This window comes from Solea solea, chromosome 15, assembly GCF_958295425.1.
Source record: "Solea solea chromosome 15, fSolSol10.1, whole genome shotgun sequence".
In the NCBI taxonomy this organism is placed as follows: domain Eukaryota; kingdom Metazoa; phylum Chordata; class Actinopteri; order Pleuronectiformes; family Soleidae; genus Solea; species Solea solea.
Genome location: NC_081148.1, coordinates 23,936,250 through 23,958,185, shown reverse-complemented (window position 1 = coordinate 23,958,185; position 21,936 = coordinate 23,936,250). Strand labels below are relative to the sequence as shown.

The window sequence follows — 21,936 nt, the reverse complement described above, 5'->3', positions numbered from 1 at the left end:
GATTGTAAATACAGTTGGTCCAGCATTCTTCTATTTTTTTAGCCATACTGCGTCAGCTGGAGACACTGGGTCAGCATGTTACATGAGATAGTAGTTAAGATAAATATGTCAAACTCTCTTTTTAGGAGTTAATGTTTGACATTACTGACGGTCAGCAAACACATGCCTGGAAACAGGCTGTAAACATCTGTCTGGATTGTGACGACAGTTTCTAACCTGGAAACTAAAGTTACTAATTTGAATTTATCTCATTAGAAGACAGTGTTCCTCCCAATGGAAAAAGTATTATGAAAAAGTAAATAAACTATGACAGATGCTTGCAGGCATTTGTTAGACACTTTGACAAGTCGAATTTTGGCAAATAGAGCTGTATAGTTACTGAGGGTCACCAGATTAAGTTAAAAACAAGGAAAAGTACTTGATAATGCTCTAACATACAAATCTATGGCCATGAGCATCTCATACGATACACAGACTCACAGAACTATGACATTTAAGGGAATGTTTTAGAGATATTATACACATACATTTGTTTTTATGACAAAGAAAAAGTTTAAAAAATGGAGGGGAAATCTGTTTGTAATCATAAACCGATGAAATGTTTAGAAAATTGTAAATTTTCAGAGCCACTTTATCCTAATTTGCATTCAAATGTGGAAAACTGACTACTGAGACATAAGTCAAAGTGACCACATGTCAAAACAGTAGCAGCAAATGCATTGTGGGGACTACCAATGCTGTTACTATGGCACTTTGTAAAACCATAAGTTGCCTTGTCTCTTTTTAAGAGAAATGTGTCCCCTCAGCAGCAATGTCAGATGTGTTAAAAGGTCAAATGTCACTGGAAAAGAAAAAACGAAAAAACAGAGAATCTTGTTGAGTTCACAGAACAGACTCAATAGCTTCTGGCATGGACTCTCCGCCTTTGATTTGGTGCACGACCAGTGGCGAGGTTTCCTCCTCCGCGCGGGCATTGGCCACTGCCTCCACCCGCACCTCAGCCAGCTCCCCCTCTGGATGCTGCAGCAGCTCCCGCTGTTTCTTCATCTCCTGCTGGTTGATGTGGTGGAGGATTCCAGCACCAAGAGCATCGCCCTCCACGTTCACCACAGTGGTGGTACGATCCCTGCATTCACAGCGGACAAACAGCAAAGGGTGAGTCAGCATTTCTACCGACATCTGACGCAAACACAGCCAAAGTTGGCACCGCACACACTGGTGCGGTCCAGAGAATTCCGTACAGAGAATGTACAGAATGAATGTCCACGGAAGTTGCTTCAGTCTCCGGAGTCTATTGTCTATGGTCGGAGTGAGTAAATGAGAAAATTCAGCACGATAAACTCTGGATTGCGTCCAGCCACTATTACCTGCGTCCTTCAGCATCCTGCTGCTGTGGAAGCATCTCCTTCAGACAATGTCCCACTACTTCTGTCATAATGTAAACGGCAAACTCAAGATGAACTCTTGAGTTGATCTTTTATTATCTTAAGCTACTCCTCATGTTTCATATTTAATCTCTGTGTTATTTACAATAACAGTCAATGGTGTTGAATGTCGTAAAGGTGACGACCTGAATGCAGGAGATGACTCGTGCTGGTTCTAGTACAAATAGTCATAGTGAGGCAAAAACACATTGGATACATGGGAAAAAAAGCACAGTAACTTCACATGGCGCGTTGTGAAATATGAGAGTTTTTAAATCAAAACTGGACTGAATCTTCTTCACTTTGACTCTTTGTTAACTTCAGTGTAAGATGGACATTGTTAAGTGTTTTATTTTAAAGTCTCGGTGTCTTGACGTGATGTAAAAACTGACAAAAAAATGTTGAAACATTACTTCATTGCACTTACTTTGACTTAGATGTTGACAACACAGACTCTGATACAGATATTTAAGTAGATATTGTGCTGACTCATAACACTAGTTACATATTATGAAGAAATGTACTTTATTTGGACCTCTCCAAGGTTTTACTCACACAATCCAGTCCACAGCCAGCATGAGGGACAGGTCATTGGTGGGGAGGCCGATGGCTTCCAGGATGATGGCGATGGTGATGATTCCTCCGGCTGGGATTCCTGCTGCTCCGACACTGGAGGCTGTGGCCGTAACCCTGGAAACGTGAAGAAATAACCACGTGATTTTTGGTAAAAAATTAAAAAAATAAAAAATACCAGCATAACATCTTTGTCTCATGGACTCACAGAATGGTGAAGATCTGTCCGGCGTTCAGGTCCACGTTGTTGAGCTGCGCGATGAAGACGGCGGCAATGCACTGGAAAATGGCGGCGCCGTCCATGTTGACGGTGGCTCCGATGGGGAGGATGAAGCGACTGATGTGTTTGTCCACGCCGTTGTTCTCCTCAACGCACTTAATCATGGAGGGAAGAGTCGCAGAGCTGGTGAATGACACGGAGAGAGAGAGAGAGAGAAAGTGTTATGTCATATACAAATATAGACGTTTTATTTTGACATAGTCAGTTGAAGAAGGTCCTGTAATGTCACATAATCAGGAACACGCGATCGAATGTACTGAACATTTTCCAGAGTTCATGTCTGAAACTGGCTACCGTGCATCCTCTGCCAGGCTTATGTCACAGTACTTGCCAATTTGCTCTGCCCCACTAAGTGAGACTAGCGAACCCTGAGCTATCTAAACACTGGCTGTTTGTTATGACTCTCTGTAATGTTATCAGAGAGGTCAAAGCTATCAGCCCGAGGTCTTCATCTCCGTCCCCGTTTGCCCTCAGGGCCGTCCTCCTGTTCCGTCCCTGCCCAGCCTCCTGCCAAGCCTTCAGCCGTGCCTTTGTGATCCGGCCTTTTCGCCGTCAATCCCACAACTGTTGGACAGTTTTATAGCCAACTAAAAAAAACTAAATTTAACTGAAAATATGTGAAAACTAATAGGATTGTCTTCTTTAACTAACGGTAAATCTTGAAGCAAATGCCAAATTTGATTAAAATCCGTCGTAATTGTGAGCGTGTACCTGGAGCAGGTGGCAAAGGCAGTGGTAAAGGGCGTGATGAGTCCTGACAGGAAACTGAACGGATTCTTGCGAGTAAAGCCGAAGTAGATGAGCGGCAGGATGATGCCCCCGTGGATGATGTGGCCCAAGATGGAAGCAAAGATGTATTTTCCCAGACTAGTGACCAGAAGGACCACATTTTCCATCTCAACGATCTTACTGCCCACCAGGAACATGATCCCGAAGGGGATGTACCTGTGACACAAAACAAAATACAGAAAAGGGCTTTGATTATGTCTATTTATTGCTATCAGTGCTGTACTGTAAAATCCCACTTGTATCCAGCTCTACTCACCACATGATCCAGGACACGATCACCATGGTGGCCTCATTGAAAGCGTTGAAGAAGCGAATGAGTTCCTCCCCTTCCTGTCCAAGCTTTTTCAGCGCCACACCAAACACCATAGCAAATAAAACCAGACCCAGGATGTTCATGCCCTCAGAGTCTGTTGGAATGGGAACCTAAAACACACAATATATACTTTTATCATTAAACATCCGCCAACAGTCCACTAATGGCTACGACAATGACCAACTGCGACGCTGCCTCAGTTGGCACGGGTAAAGGACACGTCTGTGAAGGTTGTCAATCATCTAGGTAATAACCTGAAGAACTGAACATCTGCAGTTCTTCTAAACCTACGTGAGAGGATATTACTTTCCATACCAGCAGGTGGTGGTAGCCTGTATTAGTCACTGAATTGGGGAAACCTGTAGCTAGCTCCAGGATAACATTTTAATGAGGAAGATACTTGGTTTCTCTGCTTCTTGTCTTCAGATTAGGTGGAGGTACAAAACAAACCAGTGAACTCTCTCATCAACAAACCTTGATGCCAGTTCAATGAATCTGTCACAAATCGGTCTGAATTTCCTGCACCTCTAGTGCCCTCATTCGTGATTGACCACTGGGTATGAATCAACCCAAGGAGTCTATTTTGAATGTCTGGTTGAAATGCTTTGGCATGTTTCTACTGTTGATGTGATTCAGATTCATTCGCTGGGCAAGTAGTTTTGATGTCAAACCTTGTTCCAGGGAGTGTGTAGGTGCCAAGGTCTGAAGGGTTCAGTGAACTGGTTGATGGGTAACAAGTAAGGACAGGAATAAATCCTCACACCAATCCTCTACCATTGTCCTGGACTCTCCCACGACTCAGTCGGCCTCATCCAGTGGCACTCGGTGGGGGGGGGGGGGAGAAATACTGCTGACCATGACAGACAAATACTATGGACTGAAGCCAAGATCAGATCCCCCAGTTGTCCATGGGGGGGAAAAGATCATCATCTTGATGTTCAAAATGTGGCAAATTAGATACTCTTTTATAGAAAGTAAGCCATAAAAACAAGTCCAAAGTCAAAAACACATACCTGGTCCATATGACCACTCTTCCAATCACCAGGGCCAAGAAAATTTGCAAACACATTGGTCGCACAGAGAAAGTTTGTTATGATGAACTACCGGAGGGTTACTATTGATTCTGTCCCTGATTTTTACAAAGTGATGCAAACTTGATTTTAATGTTGAAAAAGGTCGTCTAACATTGAGATGAAGCAATGAACATAATCTTGAGATGCAACCACACTTTAGAAAACCTGAGCTATTACTTAAATAATTCATTTGTCCAAAATCTAACTGGGATAAAATGATGTTTGTACACTAATAAAACTGTAATATCTACTTGTGGTTCTTCATTTAATCTTTAAATGAAAGAACAGTGACTGTTTAAACACAGGTTCAAAGCACAAACACTGTATTTACAATGACTAACTGACCCAGTCTGAAAGCTCACAAAGGTCCCTCTTCTCCACAAGTGTCAGCATTTTATCCGTCAAACTTCAACCCATTCTCCGAAAAACAAGTCATCCATCAGTATCATAATCACTGTCCTTTTCCACCTAATTAGCTCTGGGACCGATTATTCAGGATATTTGGAAACATTGGTGTTGTCTCGCAAACAAGCCCACATTTCCACCACAATAATGGATGATAACGTGCCCTCACCTGACCTGAACTTAAGCTCTGGTACAACCATTATTTGTTTTTGTCCAAATACCACAGTTCACCCAACCGACTGAGCATGAGACTCTCAATTCCAGGGCTAATACAGAATTATCATTTTCTTATCAACTACTACATGTTGCCTTCTTTATCCTCAACTGCAAATTGTTTTGATTCCTGCTGTTAGGGTTTGGTAAAAAAAAAATGTTCACCAACAATGACCCCTGAGCCTTCATCTGACAGTTGTTGCCCTTAAATAAAAACAGTACGTAAATTTTACAAAAGGTTGACATGACATGAATGAAAATTTGGCAAACAATTAAATTAAATTAAATGTTAACATTTAAAATTGTTTCTGTTTTCCCGGGAGACCAAATGGTTGCATTTCGGTAGTTTTAAAGGGGCTTTTTGAGGGTTAAGACCTGGTTTTAGGATTGGACTGGATTGGAGGTTTGGGACAATGCTTTATTTAGTCTTTTCAAATAAGTGTGTGCGTTTGTGTGTTTGTACCTTTTGATAGAGGGTGGTCCCATTGGTGTCATTCCCCACAGCAACCATCTTGTAGTCGGTGGCATACTGAAACAAGAAAGAGAGCAAAACTAGTTTTATACTTCATTTTTACATCGGATGGTTCATTTAACAGGATGTTAAAATGACAACTATAAAAGTGTAGAGTCCCGAAAAACACACGTTACATGCTTTTAAGTGACATTTCTTCTCTTTTCATTTCAACAATTTCATCAAACACAGGGTTTTTTTCTGATGATAAAGAGTATTTTGTGCAATTCTGATCTTGCATATGCAGAGTAGATGTAAACACTATAATTAAAGTGGTCAAGGTCTGAAAAAAACAAAAACATTAACAAAGTTGTTTTTGTTCTTTATATGAGGAATGCAACAAGCTCATTCAACCACAAAGGAAACAAACATTGCTGTTTTTCTCTTTTGTCTCGTGTCCTTCAAACTGCCTGAGATGATAAAGCTGGCCAACCAGTGTGCAACTCGAGTCTACATTGCAAAAAAAAAACAGCCTTATTTCTGGGACTCTGTTCTTATTTTTTTTGGCGAAAAAGGAAAATAAGTGAGTTTTTCAGTAGCAAAATAATCTGATTTTAAGATAAAATATATAACTTTGGATATAACAGCTAACATTTAACATCAGTTACCAGTAACAAGTGAAAAGAAACGTGTTACTTGTGTTAAAAAAGGGCTGAGGTGCCCCTGAGCAAATTACCCAACTGCCATCTGCCATTTAAAGTTAAAATGCTCAATTTATTCAGGGAAGACTAATTTTTCATGACATGAATTTCTTTGTTTGTAAAAAGCTAAATTGTATTATAATTCTGCCAGTTTTTGTCCTTGTTTTTTGTCTTTTTTGTTCTACTTTAAGGCACATTACAGTCTTAAAGAGACTATATTTAAGAATTGAGAAAAATGTGCTTAGCCTACAGGCAGATTTCTATTCTTAAAACAAACAAAAAAGCAGTGTGCAAACTTAATTAAAATTTTTAATCAAGGACCAATCATTTCTTACATGACAGAATTTCTTTGTTTGTAAAAAGCAAAACTTCTGTCTGTTTTGTCTAAAAAGACACTATAATTAAAAGCTAGTTTTAAGAATTCTAACCAAACAAAATTTGCTTACATACAGGCAGATTTCTTAACTTTAACCTAAATGAAGGTTTAATGCACTTTTTTTACAGTGCATTACTAAGTTTTTCACACATAATCTTAATCTTTCACTTCATGTTTGTGTGTTAAAACGTCAGAGTGCTTGCCATTTTGTGTAAATCTCCCCTCTACTCTGCTTTCATGGTTTAATCCCAACTTGGAACCTGTCCACAGGGGCTGTACCACTGTATAGGCCGGCCTGTTGGACGTGGGGGGGTTGGAAAATCGAACTTAGTGACCTGACTGCACTTTGAAACTCCGTATAATCCCTCAGCTCACCACCACTACCCTCCATGAGACGTCACTACTTTCCTTGTGGGTTTATAATTCACCGGCCTCTGTGTGCACTTGTTTCACCAAATATTGAACTTTCCTTCTTATTTTAGCCACTAGAAGCAGGATCATGATTCTAGGTAGTGGAGCGGGGGCCATGTTCAAAAGCAGCGAGGCGAGGCGGGTTGCTAGGCTGGCGAGAATGGAATGGCCTCGCCATGGTAACGGCTAGTGAAGTACAAGGAAAAAAGAGGCAAACGACGGCGAGCAGGCAGGCGGAGTGTGTTCATTAAGAGAGGCTCTCCGTCAAAGAACACGGCAGTGGCATCTATAGTGAGGCAGGTGAAATAAATTCAAATGAACGGTCCCACAATAAATGTGGAGCCATAAAACAAGATGAAGTGGTGAAAGAGTGAGGAGCGTGCGGGGGTTGAAACGCTGGCACTCACCGAACGGAAAGCTGCGGACACCAGGTTCGCGGGGAATAAGTTCCTGGTAAAGGAAGAAGAAAAACAAGTTAGATCCTCAGAAAAACTTCTGATTATAGATTTCTGTGTTATTCAAGCCTGCAAACAGGAAGTCTACTGTGTCTACTGACAGCTATTACTGAGTTAGCCGAACGTTAGCCAAAAAACATCTGATTAATCGATTATTCAGCGTCTTAAAGTCCCTATTTTGAAATAATCGAATAACAAAAAAAACATTAAAAATGTAAACATTTTGTGGTTATTATTTTTCTTTCTCTTTATTTATTTAATAGGAACAATGTAGATTAAAATAGTTTCCAACATGTAGCATGAAGCTAATGAAGCACAAAAGAGTTATTCGCTAATTCGTAAATCCACTCCCTAGTTTTTTCGTTTGTTTGTCTGTAAAATACAATATAAATACACAACAACGATAAAACAACAGCGGACATTATCACAGATCACAGCAGAGTGGTTTTAATCGGTAGCTTGGCGTGTCACGATTTTGATTTTATCATTGAGCTAGCCAAACGTTAGCCAAACAGCAAAGCTGATTAATCGATCAATTATTCATCGATCTTAGAAGTCAATATTTTTGGTTTCTGAATCATTTCGAGACATTTGAGAAACAAAGCTCAACATTTTGTGACATTTTATGGACCAAACGACTTATCAATGTATGGAGAATGAACATCATCAAGGGTATTTCAAGACTTGACTCCCAGCAGATTTGGTTCAGTCTTCTTACATTGAGTCTATTCTTCAATCTCCTCTCCTAATCCAGTAAATTCTGATTTAGGATTAGGAAAGGTTTAGATTTAGGATTTAGGTTTTAAGTCTCCATCACAAGGTTTATTAGGTTTGTGGTGGTAGATTATAACACTTAACTGTACTTTCTAAATAAAAATCTAAGACAGTGAGATCAAGTCAACTTCAGTTTAAGACCAGTTTTTCTAACACTAGAACACAAGAAAAGTTAAATACACTGAAGAAAGGTGTTAAATTAAACTCTTTCATTTTAAATGTAATAATCAAACCTTCAGAAATGGTGTTAAGTTGTTTAAAGTGTTTCTTCTGCAAATAAAAACATGTTTCCAGAAATAGTGCAAAAGAGCAGTATTTTGGCACTGACTGAACTTTATAAGCAAGTAAACAAAGTCAAAAGAAGTGAAGTCAAAGAGGTATTTAAATGTTTTTGAATTATAATTTGACTGTTTGATTCATCATCAATTATTCTAAGTATACATACTGAGTGAGTTTAATGAGTTTCTTTTGTAAAATGAAAACTAAATCTGTTATTTCAGCTTCTTTCATGCGACTGTTTTCTGATTTTGTTGTTGCTCCTCGGTCTCAGGAAACTGAATACCTTTGGTTCTTGTGGATTTGAGATTCTTCCAGCAAAACCACAGTCAATTCAGGTTCTTCTCAGCTGGAGGACATTCAGCCTTACAAAGACGTGTCAAAACATGTCTGCACCATTCAGGACGTCTGACGTCAACACAGATCAACGTTTTACACCGTTTTTTTACACTTTACGGCCAGAAAATGCAGAAAATTTAAATAACGGATGGTTGCAACAACATTGTTTTGCTGTATTTTTACACACCAGAGTGCTATGGTAATGATTTTAATCAGCTATGAAGCTAAACACAACATCACTAGAGTTAGGGGGGAAATATCAATAAACTACAGCTGTCGTGCGAAAATATCGCAATGTATGATTTCGCAAATACTTAGCAATATTGCAATAATATTGTTTCCTATCATATTGAGTCTCTGGAAAAATGTTGATTGTTGTTTCCCAAACTTGGAAATGTTCTCAAATGTTCTCAAACAAAATGAATTCAGTTTGAATGATTTCTTTGTTATATGGAGCAAATAAAATGTGAAAATATTCACATTTAAGAAGCTGAAAAAAATCAGAAAGCTAGTTTTACTCATTGCAAAAACACTATATAGTCGTTGCACTTTTATATCCAGACAAATGCAAAAGTCTTAAACTTCTCTTCTGTCCATAAAGGTGGTCACATGATCAGCCCGAGGATCTGGATTAACCCTGGTTTTTAAAGGAGAATTCCCTCAGAAAACAATAACAATTTCCCAATTAAAGCATTAAAGCGGTCAGTGAGTTAAAATCTGTTTATCTTTCCCACGACAGCTGTCACTGATCTCGTGTGACGTTCTTTTCTCAGTCTCAAGTCTGATCAGGTCTCAGAATTCCCAGTGTTTTTCCACACACTTGTGTAGTTCCACTGTAATTATTTATTGCTCAACATTCTCACCAACCACTGCCAGTTTTGAACTAAATCTTAAAAACTATGATTCATGCCATTTTCAAATAATCAGCGTCGACCAATTTTTTTTGTTTTGCCGATAAATCTTGGGCCGATAACCGATACTGACACCATATTATTCAGTCTTAATGATTTCTTTGTCATTTTGGAGTAAAGAAACCAGAAAATACTTACAATTAAGAAGCTGAAAAATCAGAAAACATACACAAAACACGAGCAAATCTGCTCTAGTTTGGGGAAGTTTGTGGAAACCCTGGTTTAAAAATGACCGTGAAACTGAAATAAATGCATGTTAATAAAAGAAGTTGCAATATGAGTTAAATTTGAATTTTTTTTTTTCAAGTGGAAAAGGTTTGGGCAGAATTTCCAAAAATAAAACTGGGAATGAACACACCTGCTGCTGTGACAAGAGTGAACATGCACACACACACACACACACACACAGAGACACACACACACACACACACTGCTGGTGGAGTTTGTCCCTCCACTTTTTTTCCCTCCTACTCAAAATACACTCCACTCTTGAGCAGCTGTCATTTTTCCCTCACACTGTGGGAACTTATTCTTAGTTGTCCTCCTGTCTGTCAGTCTGTGGGTCATTAAAGGTCACTAAGTCCATGTAGGCTGAAACCTATAGGATCTTCTTCTCATAATTACCAGATTTCTGTTTTGTTTTTGTATTTCCATAATTTGAAAACCGTCTCGCGAGACCTCAATGTGGCCTCGGCAAACGTTTAAGGCCCCTTTCACTTCTCCCGCTAAAAAGGGACAAAGTGAGAGGGAAAGCATGACTCAGCACTAACCTGCTGCTTTGTCCGACACGTCATGCTGAGCTTCAGAAGCAACTGGGTAATTTAAAGTGTAGTTGTGAGGAGGAGGCTCACCATAAGTTGAATTAAGTTTGTCACTTTTCCCTCATGGTTACTGTTAAACAACTTTTTTCTTGCTTTCTCGTCGCTCTGTAAACCCACTCCCCTCTCCCGCACCAAACTCCATAGAGAAAATCAGTGTTTTTAGCTCACGGGAACACAGGCACTGCTGACTGCTGGTCTACGGCTGCCTCCTTGTATAAGTTTGTGTTCCTTAGGAAACGCCTGAATGGAGGATTTCAAACACCGAAGTGACAAAACGACACATGTGAGTTTGCTCGTGGAGGCAGCAGTGGATCAACAACCTCCTGTGTGCCAGGATGTTAAAAATGCTCATTTTCTCTATGGGGTTTGGTGTGGGAGAGTGGGTTAGAAAGCAGCATATCATTTCATTGTTTTTTAACGTGGAAAAGGCTGGATAACATTTTAAGTTGTAACTGCTGTTGTTCATAAAAGTTGGGGTATATATATATATATATATATATATATATATATATATATATATATATACACACACACACATATATACATATATATACATATAAACAGGTTCGCAGTGACAATGGTGAGGAACCCAGGAAGATTCCTTGAGGCTCTCCTACTTTAAATGGTGTCGTTTATACATATTTTTGCATCATTTTCATTATCTAAATCATTATTTTTTTCATAACTTATTGATTTTATGGATAGACGGACGGGAACTTCACACGCTGCAAAGAACGAGGGTCCCACAACTTTAAAGGACTTTTTCAGGGTTAAGACCTGGTTTTGGGTTTAGTGTTACAGTTAAGGTAAGAGGCTAAATGAATACATTATGTCAATAACGTGTCCTAGAAACAAGTTTGTGTGTGAGAGAGTGTGGATTACTTGTATATATGTCTTTGTGGGGACATTTTGTCCTGGAACCACAACTTTTAATTGTTTTTTCTGGGTTAAGACCTGGTTTTAGGGTCAGGGTTAAGATAAGGGGTTAGGGGACACATCCTCAAAACAAGTGTGTGTGTGTTGTACATAGTTGTATATATGTATTTGTGAGGTCCAAATTAAATAAACTTTAAACAACTTTAAAGAGCTTTTTCAGGGTTAAGACCTGGTTTGGTTTGGTCCTCATGTCCTCAGTAAGACATAAAAACAAGTTCCAAAAACCATAAAAACCCTTTCTTGGTGGGGACATTTTATCTGGGTAACTTTTTCAGGCTTAAGACCTGGTTTTAGGGTCAGGGTTAAGGCAAAGGGCTTGGGAACGCATTAAGCTTGTGTGTGTGTGATGTACTTGTATTTATGTATTTGTGGTCCAAAAACTACGTAAAAATCGATCTTTTTGAGACATTTTTTTGTTTGGGTCCCACAAGTTTAAAGAGCTTTTCAGGATTAAGACCTGGTTTTAGGGTAATGGACCCCTGGTCTGATGTGTCCTTACTAAGGCGTAAAAAACGAGTTTGAGTGTGTGTCACCAGTACCTGACCAGGTCCAGGAAAGAGTCCGCGGTCTCCTTGTCGCTGTTGATACTCTCCAGTCCCAGGTTGTTGGTGTTCAGACCTCCCGCGCCCACGCCGGGCTGGATGATGAACGCCAGCGTGACCCCGATCCCGGACGCGATCAGCGTGGTCACCAGAAAGTAGCCGACCGCGATGCCGCCCAGTTTGCCCAGCGAGCGCGGGTCCAGGCTCGCGGCGCCGGAGATGAGGCTGCAGACCACCAGCGGCAGGATGATCATCTTCAGCATCCGCAGCAGCATCTCACCGGGGAACGCGAAGTAGGTCATCTGCGCCCGGGTCAGGTCCATGTTCCGGACCAGCATGCCGAGCCCGACGCCCACCAGGACGCCGGACACGGTCAGGATCACGAGCAGGTTCTTGCTCAGACACGCCAGCAGCTTGTCCACGCATGTCTTCTTCTCCTTCTTCGTCTCCTCCTGCTGCTCATCCATGATCTTCTCCGTGGACGCGGAGTTTGGCACAACGTGGCCGTTGATCTCACTCGTTTTCTCCATCTTTGTGTCTGCTCGTGTGTGGCGTGGCGTGGAGTGGCGTGGCGTGGAGTGGAGTGGAGTGGAGGAGGCTGAGTCCAGCAGCAGCGTGCGGATGCACTTGCTGTGTGAATGTGACAGAGTGACGCACACGCGCACACACTCAGCGGCGTGGAGGCTGGTCCTGAGCGCGCAGCACGCGCCGTGGGAGCCAATGGAAGCTGAGGGACGAGACAAAAAAGCCGGGTGTGGAACATGCGCACAAAAAACCCTTATCTTTACACTGAGGGCAAATGATGCAAGAGCAGGAGGGATTGCCCAAGTCTGCCGCACATTCTGCTCTGCTGCGTGGAATAAAACACGCACACATGGCGTTTTTAATGATAAGAATGTGAATGATTATAAAAAAATAAAGGGCTCATCTCACTCAAATCTTAATCACGTTTCTCTCTCCTGCTCCTCTGACTCTCACCCTCTCATCTTCTGACTCTCACCCTCTCATCTTCTGACTCTCGCCCTCTGCTTCTCTGACTCTCACCCTCTCATCCTCTGCTTCTCTGACTCTCACCCATCTTCTGCATCCCACGCCTCTTAAGAATCACGCTGTCATCGCAGCATCAGTTGCATCATGTGCTGCAGCCTCACCAGTTCACAGACGTGTTGCATCATCTCCACATTATCAATTCTATGATGTATTCATTAGTTTTTTGGTCCATAAAATGTTAGAAAATGTTCCCAAATGTCTTATTTTGTCCATAAAACACAAACTGATTCAATGAGTTTAATAATTTATTGTGTTGTTATATGGAGCAAAGAAACCAGAAAATAGATTAATTAATAAAAACGATGCAGCTCTAATGTGTTTTTGGACTGTTTTATGTTGTTTTAGTAAATCCATTTTTAATTTGACGGATTAAAATGCATTCATTTGTAATTGAAATAATCAATTAATCAAGAAAATAATCAATTATTTGCAGCCCTATTTATGACATTATCCACCTCAGAAAACCCGACACCAATAACATCTACAATATCTTAATATTTTCAATATGAAAGCCTTTTCTTAAACTGGAAAATTAGGTTTGTAACCTGCACCAAACTCCTTAGAGAAAATCAATGATTTTAGCTCAGGAGGAGACAGGTGCTGCCTGTCTACTGCTGCCTCATGTGGTCAATTGTGTCACTGCACTAAGTCTGGATAAAGGATTTCAAACGCCGATGTCACAAGAGAATGCTTTTAAACGTACACACGGAGGCAGCAGTTGATGAACACCTCCTGTGTGCTGTGATGCAAAAATTGTTGGTTTTCTCTATGGGGTTTGGTGCAGGTAGTAAGGCGTTTACAAAGCAACACAAAACGACAGTTTTCAGCTGGAAAAGTGGTGTCAAACATATTCTTAAGACATGACAGACTTAAAGCAGGTGTATATTTTATCAGGTGAGCCTTTTGTGAAGTGGCACTTTAAAAAAAAGGCAGAAAAAAAGCTGAACTTATTCTCCAAAAAGAAAAATATGGAATTATTGCTTGTAAAAGTGTTAAAAACGTGTTTTGAGTTCTCACCTGTCAGTGATGGGCGGAGCTGTCAGCACCATGGTCAGCGCTCAGAGACAAACAGCCCTGACTAACACAACATGAAACAATAATAATTAATTAATATTATAATTACATATATATTATTATTATTATTACTATTACTACAGAGATACAGGCAGTTAAAATGTATCCTCTCTTTCCATTAGATGTGTCCACACGCGCATCCTCCTTGCACAACTGCCTTTTGACCACAAGATGGCGCCATTATCAAGCTAATTTTTACCACTTGGGTGAAAAACAGCTGTTCTGTCTGAAAATTTTTAATTTTAAGAATAAAGTCCTGTTTTTGTGTGAAATATGTCCTAAAAACAAAGGTTTATTATTAAAATAACGATTTTTTTATTTTGTTTACAATATAATGTGAATGTAGTGACTTTTGATGAACTTCACTGATGTGAAAAGGTGATAAAAGGCAGTAAAAGATGTGTCAGGTGGATTTTTTTCTTATATCTCTCTTTAAACGTACAATTCTTAACACATATATATGTTTAGAGCTCTTTTTTGAATTATATAACTGACAGAATGAATTCATTCATTCATCCGTACACTGAATATACAATTACAATTAGACTTATGAAAGACAAAATGTTTTTTTTTTTTTAAGTTGTATAAAACTCTTAAAAAGGACAAATTAATCACAATTTCCATCCCATAAAACATGGCTGCCATTCTGGGGGCACATTATACATTAATAAACAGCTCAAGGCTTCACTCAGTGATTTTTCTTTTGGCTGGAAACTGACATTTAGAGACTGTTCACTCTCCTGCATCAAAGTCCATTGAGAAAATAGGCGATTTAAGCGAAAGGGAACACAGGAGCTGCTGTTGTACCAGTGTGTCGTTTGTTAAGTTTGTGTTACTGAGGTAAATATGAACAACGATTCTTGAACACAGAAAGCACAAATTCACACATTTGAAGTTACTGATGGAGGAAGCAGTGGATTGACAGCTGCTGTGTGTCGTGCTGTAAAATCGATGGTTTTCTCTATGGGATTTGGTGTTGGAGTGTTTTCCAGTTTCCAGTCAGAAAAGGCTGTTTAACAGTGAGATAAAGCAGCATATTGTTAAAATAATGTAAACTAAAGTAGGCGTGGATGTAATATAAGGATATATGTGACATTTTTATGAAAGAACAATGAGAGAACAGTTGTGTTTTGATGAGAAAGAAAGAAAGGCAGAGTTCTGTGTCTCTGCTGCTGCTGCTGTCGTCGTCGTCTGCGTTGTCCTCGGCGACCTCAGCTCTGCGGTTTCTAAGTTGAGCTAAACTTTCCCTCCCTCCCTGCGCCAATAGAGACAGACTGTCCCCCGTCCCCTCACAGCTGTGTGGCCTGAATGCTGGAAATAACCCCCGGCCTGGCGGATCAGGATCAGGAGCCGTGGCTGTTAAACAGTGGCAAATGTTGGCCCAGAGCCGCTGGAGACCAGTGAGGGAGGGAGGGAGGGAGGAGAAACAGAGAAGAGAACAAAACAACTCAGGCTGAGATTTACAGCCAGTCAACAGAGCTGATACCAATATTTTTATATTAAATATCAAATCTGATGCAGTCGCTATGGTCGACCCTGACGACCCTGAAGGACACAGTCAGTGCAGCTGGAGACTTCTGTGGTTAAAAATGTCTTCCAGCTGCAAAACAACCACCAAAACAGCTCTGAAGCCTTGAGATGATTGGACGATGCTAGCTGTAAATCACACTGGTGTCCACTGAATTTTATCATCTATTTTCGTCTAAATTGACAAAATCGACATAAAGCAGGGTTTAAACTAGCATTTTAGACCTAGACCGTCCCTACTCAGAAAAATGTTTACTGATAACATTGTTTTTCTTTTTGCAGTGTCACAATTTAACAGAACAAAAACATAACATATATGTACAAAAATAAGAGAGAACACAAAACACATATCTCTTTTTACAGTTTATTGTATATATATATATTTATATATATATATATATAAAACTACAAAAGTAAGACTGTTTCAAATTCACAGACAGCTGTCCATTTATCTCATATTTATATATACACACACGTATACATTGGGATCCAAACGTGGGCCGTAGAACATATGTATGAGTCCACGTTTGTTTGCCAATACAGTGATCAGCTGATAGTTTCTCTCTCTGTGATCTATTGCATAGAAAAAGGCACAGCTCTGAGGTCTGTGTAAAATACAGCCTTCGTAGAGGGAATCAGTCTCTTTTTCCCCCCAGGGCGAATCGAATCGAGCCGCCGCCGCCGCCTCCACCGCGTGCTAAAACCGATTCGGTAACAAACACTGATCGAAATAACAAAAAACAAGAAATGAAAAAGGTCTCTGGAGCTCGAATGTTGTTCATACTATGTACATAACTTTTGGCATTGAAGCGTCTGTGACAGGCTTTGGAGTCTTTGACATCTGAAGTTTTGTTTTTTTGAGTATTGCTGCGTGAAAAAAAAATGAAACTGGAAAAAAATTAACAAAATAGAATAAAAAAACTAAAGTAATGTAAAAAGTTTGTGGCCGCCGAGCCACGACGAACACACGCACGCACACAGGAAAAAAAATAAAAATCAATAACATGAACGAAAAACAAACAAGATAATAATAATAATAATAATAAAAACCTATGTGTACAAAAAAATGGCTTCCACCCCATAATTCCACACTCAGATATACATTCCTATCTGAAGTACATTCCTCCTACCACACATTCTGTACACGCATTTACAATCTGAAAATGTTCACTTCACGTCCAAAAAAAATAAATATATTTACACAGAAAAAGAAAAAGAAAAGGAAAAAACAATACGAATAAATAACTTCATTGACAAAGAAAAACAAAAAGCACTCAGGATGCAGTCGTCGACAAAGACGTCGAGTCACTGCTGCTGCTCGGCTTGCGTTCAGTTTACGAACTATCGCGTTCCAGCTGCTACTGTTTCGGCAAAATCGAGAGGAAGAGTCAGACTGTGCCGCCGGCTGGGAAGTCCTCGCTCGAAGTAACAATACGTTCCCTTTTCTTTTCTTTTTTAAATTCGGAAGTCATTGGAAGTGGGAGTGATGTCACATCCGAGTTGATCGCATTCCAGTTAAAAAGTCGGGGGGGATTTCCAACTTAGAAAGTCAGAGCAACATCACAAATGGCGTACAAGTCGTACTGTATTTTTGCACACCGGACAGCGTAGCAACAATCCCACGAATAAAACGGTACGACTTGTACATTTTTACGACTTCCGACTACAACTGGAACACACCATGACGTAGTATTCTATTCTATCCGCAAATATTTTCGGGCACATTAAGAAGAGGTTATGCTCAACTCAACGTGTACTTGTGAGGTTGCCCTGACTTTCTGAGTTGGAAATTTCCGACTAAAACTGGAACGCACCATTACGCCATACAACATACTGTTCTACTCCAAGGAAAGGCTGCGATGGTAAACACAGACGTGATAATTTTATTACGTTATTAAGTCCATCTGCAAATATTTTCGGTCCTTTACGAAGAAAATACGGTAACCACAAGAATTTGAAATCTAGTAAAAGGGACAGAAACAATTGCGATAAAATGCTCTTACAATACATCAACGATGGTGAATTTTCAATCTAGACACTGATGTCTAGATTGCTCTGGTGCTGCCCCCATGTGGCACAAAAAGTCAACGAACGCAATTTAGAAAGCCAGTAAAAAAATACGATTTTATCGGTAACTTGACGCCTGGAGCTAACATTTAAAATAAGTATCTTAGAAGGTTTAGATTTTAGCACAATTGCTAACCCACGTCTTTGTAAACAGGTTGCTAACCAAACTGGGGGAAGGAAAAAAAAATAAACACGTTAACAAATGTAGTGATTTTGGTTGTTTTTAGGGCTGACGAGTATTTTTCGATCATTTTGGTCCATAAAATGTCTGAAATTAGTCAAGTTTAGTTAGCTGTAGCGTTAGCTCCGGGGTTGTGTTTACTCACTTACTCAAGAACAGACCAATATTCCTGCAGCTGAAATGTTTAAATTTGTCTTCACGGTTGCGAACTTTGACTTTTTGGCATATGGTAAACATTCTCCGCATTTACAGGGCGTGTGTAACACTGTATGAAGCTAAATCCGTGCTGAATGAAGCAAATGTCCAATTCTTCTTTGAGAAAATCTTACAAATACGACGTCGTATTGATGTTACAATTCCTCCCTGTTCTGTATTGGGATTTAACCCTTCCGTTACCAATGAAAGGATTTGGCATGCGTACTTCTCATTTTACTGTAACTCCTAGACCGTTTGCAATATCTAGAAAATGAAAGTTATTTTGGGGAAAAAGTGGGCAGAAGAACTCACTCACTGAACATTTTTTGGACAATTCTACAGCCATAAAATCAAAATAAATCCAGGCGGCTTTCAAGACTTGATCGCATATACAGAGGCTATAGATTGTGCTTCGGTTTGGACTTCTTTCCCCGTCGTCTGAGTCCGACTCCCCTTTGTAAACACGTGTGGTGAAGCTCATTTGAATTCTTCTTCTGCTGCAGCTGACAAGCGAGCTCATGTAAAAAGAGCAGCGAGCACAGTTACACACGCCTGCCGACGAGAACGGGACGAAAGAGTAAATCCTGAACTGAATTCATTCATAAACAATAAGCTTTTAAAAAAAAAAGAGTAAAAGGTACAGCATGTAAAAACTTGGACAAAACTATATTTTTGACGCTAAAATGAAGGCTACTTCGGTACTGCAACTGTAAAGAATCTTACACACTGTACCTTTAAAAATAAACAAACCAGGGCGCAATTATACATAATATCATATAATAATAATATCATTATATCCGAGCTAATACGTGACGCAGCACACTTGTAAAAACTATTGACATTTCATGTAAAAACCCTTTCTATGCTTGCTTAAATAAAAACAAAAAACATAGCATTTGCAATAAAGATAAAAGATTAAATAATAATTATTATTTGATCGTGAGAAATTACGTTATAATTAATAGTTTTTGAACAGATAAACATAATAATTTAAAAAGAAAAGAAAAGAAAACACGGAAAAGGAGGAGTGACCTCGCTATAGGCTGAAAACAAAATACTGTAAAAACAAAAAAACAGGAATTAAAAAAGTGGTCATTTTAAAAAAGGCACTCGTCTGCTAAAAGCCATGGATTCAGTGTGTGTGTGTGTGTGTGTGTGTGTGTGATAACTTGTATTTCTCTACCTGTGAGAGGTCAAAGGTCCTCACCAGGATACAAAGACTATAAAATCCTACAGATTCGAGGACGAACGTCCGTCCTCGTGTGTGTCTCTATTTACAGTTTCCGTCTGTTGGGTTAAGGCTTAGGTTTGCAGGGGTTTGAGATGTGGATTAAATTAAGGGTTGTTTTTTTTCGGGAGGGAATGAACGGAGTCAGTGGAGGTCCTCACAAGTACAGAAATACAAACATGTTTTGTGTCTTTTTTGTTTCCCAGTTACTTCATTTCCATATTTTGGAAAAGGCGAGCACAGTGCATGCACAGTGTTTGTGTTATAGTAGTAGTAGTTGTCAAAAGTAGTACTAAGTGACATCAACAATTGATGTTTACAATTACCGACCTTTGAACAAAGTTTTTTTTAAAAAATAAAACATTAAAAAGAACGACATTCCATTCCATCGTTCCAGTCTGTGTTTTCTACCGGATTTCATCGTCTGTGGGTTTCCCGGCAGCGAGTCACGAACCCACCAGCACTTCCATGATGTGGTCCAGTTCTGTCAGGTCGATTTTGAAAGGCTGATTGGCTGAAACCTGGGGGGCGGAGCCGGTGTACGGCGACGCCAGCGATTTGAGGAGGTCATCCGTCGTCACCACCGGCGGCAGTTTGGCGAGGCCCCCGCCCGCTGTCACGCCCGCGGTGCCCGCCGTCGTGCACGGGTCAAAGTCATACATGGACGTGTCGATGTCGGCAAACAGGACGTCGTCCAGTGCCAAGTCCGAGAGGAACCCCGAGGGGGAGGTGGAGGAAGGAGGGGAGGAGGAAATGTCTACTAGGCCACCGGGGGGCAGTGTGTCTCCCGGCCGCAGCAAGACGCCAGCTGCTTCTGGTTTAGCGCCGGTGGTCCTGCTGTCTCTGGGTAGGGGGGGCCGGGTGAGTGGCGTGGGAGCAGGGGAGGTAGTCACGGTCGTGATATTAGCTGCTGCTGTCCTTGTTATGGCTGTGGGAGGAGCCAACTCTATGTCACTCAGAGTGGAGGGGAAACCGTCGTTGGACAAGGCCGGCGCAGGGACCCTGAGGGACACCTGGCTGAGAAGGGCCGAAGGTAACGAGGGAGTTTGCGCCGGGGGAGGAGAGAGAGGAGGAGTGGGTGGCGAAGGAGCACAGAACGTGGACTCCCCGCCGTCCTCCTCCAGTAAAGAGGCCGGAGTGAGGCAGGCCTCCAGGGGGGCGGGGTAAGCCTCGGCGCCGCTCGATGCCTGGCAGTTGGGAGGCACCATCGGGTGGGGCGAAGGCGGCGGAGCGATTGCCGGCATCAGTAACGCAGAAGGCTGGGAAACCTGTGCCGCCGCTGCTGACAGAACCCCAAAGGAAGGCGGGGCCTCGCGGAACCCCTCGTCCATGGGGTCGTCTGGCGGCGGCGACGGCGGCAGCAGGAGTGGCCGCAGCGAGCCCTCCTGCTTTAGCTCGTCCTGGATGCGCCGCAGCATGTTGTTGATGAGGACGCGACGCTCCAGGCTGGGCTCGCCGAGCGGCCGCTGGCTATACAGCTTCATCAGCGAGATGTTGAAGATGGTCTGGCGCTGCAGGGTATACGACACCTTGGACAGGCCCTCGGGGCAGAGGCCCAGCGGTCCGCCCGCCACCGACGCCTCCAGCGTTTTGCCTTCCAGCCCCTCTTCATCCTCGTCCAGCTTCCGCTTCGCACCTTTACCGAACATATATCTGGAAAACACAAGAACCGGGAGAGAGGAGCTTAATTTGTGCCTCATTGTGACATACAGTACTATATTTGAGAAATACCTGCCTATATTGTAAGTGAATAAATTAGGTTAATCTAGGTAATTAATCAGGTACTTGTTTGGTCCGTGGTCAGTGTTTCCCAAAACTGGATATTGTTTGAAGATTGTTTTTGTCCACAAACCAAAATTATTCAGTCCTAATTATTTATTTGTTTTATGGAGCCAAGAAACCAGAAAATATTCACATTTAAGAAGCTGAAAAATGCAAAAAATGTAATAATGAATGCAGCCCTAATTAGGCTTTCTATGGTCGCTGGAAAACAATGAAAATGCAATTGCAGTTTTTACACAATTAAACCTGCACCTAGCTATTGTTCAATTTCTTATGTCATAACGCATAACTATTGCAAATATCCATGGAATAAGGAAGCTCGACTTAATCACCCATTAAAACTGTTTATTACGTCTACAGCAGTCACTGGATTCATTTTGAGTGACCAAAGCACCTCCACATCCCCTCCACTGGATGTTCTCATGACTTAAAATGAAAATATGGGTTATTTTTTGTAGTTGTCAGTGAAATTTCTACACTTAAAATATGACATGATAACTGAGCACCTGCAAGTAGATTCAAACCCATGAAAACTGCTGGAACCTCAAACTCACTGTGTATTCATTAGCCAAGTTTTCAGACTGAAGCCCGGCAGCTTTAGATTTTTTTATTTTTTAAATAAAACACAGACCAACTGAAACCAAGAGCAGCTGCAATGGAACTGTGGCTCGGCACTGGAACGAACACACACACACACAGTGTTATGTAACAGCAGCGTTCCCTGCTGTACCACAGGATCATAGGGCAGATTTAAAGCCCAACCCCCTCC

The 21,936-nt window shown here is 41.0% G+C and overlaps 2 protein-coding genes across 3 annotated transcripts in view; both read right to left on the bottom strand.

The window, feature by feature from the left end:
• Positions 1-492: 492 nt before the first annotated feature.
• On the bottom strand, positions 493-12,746 carry slc1a4 (solute carrier family 1 member 4). The gene is made up of 8 exons (XM_058651332.1): positions 12,061-12,746; positions 7,417-7,459; positions 5,534-5,599; positions 3,323-3,489; positions 2,989-3,222; positions 2,206-2,400; positions 1,980-2,114; positions 493-1,126 (listed from the first exon to the last, which is right to left on the bottom strand). Exons 1-8 carry the CDS (start codon positions 12,591-12,593, stop codon positions 883-885), a joined length of 1,617 nt encoding a protein of 538 aa, XP_058507315.1. The 5' UTR covers positions 12,594-12,746; the 3' UTR covers positions 493-882.
• Positions 12,747-16,064: 3,318 nt separating this feature from the next.
• sertad2b (SERTA domain containing 2b) overlaps positions 16,065-21,936 on the bottom strand; it is a 37,330-nt gene continuing 31,458 nt past the window's right edge. For both annotated transcript variants that reach the window (XM_058651334.1, XM_058651333.1), the window contains exon 2: positions 16,065-21,038. In XM_058651334.1, the coding sequence (XP_058507317.1) occupies positions 19,832-21,034 (1,203 nt within the window). In that variant the 5' untranslated portion in view covers positions 21,035-21,038 and the 3' untranslated portion in view covers positions 16,065-19,831. The remainder of the gene's footprint in view (positions 21,039-21,936) is intronic.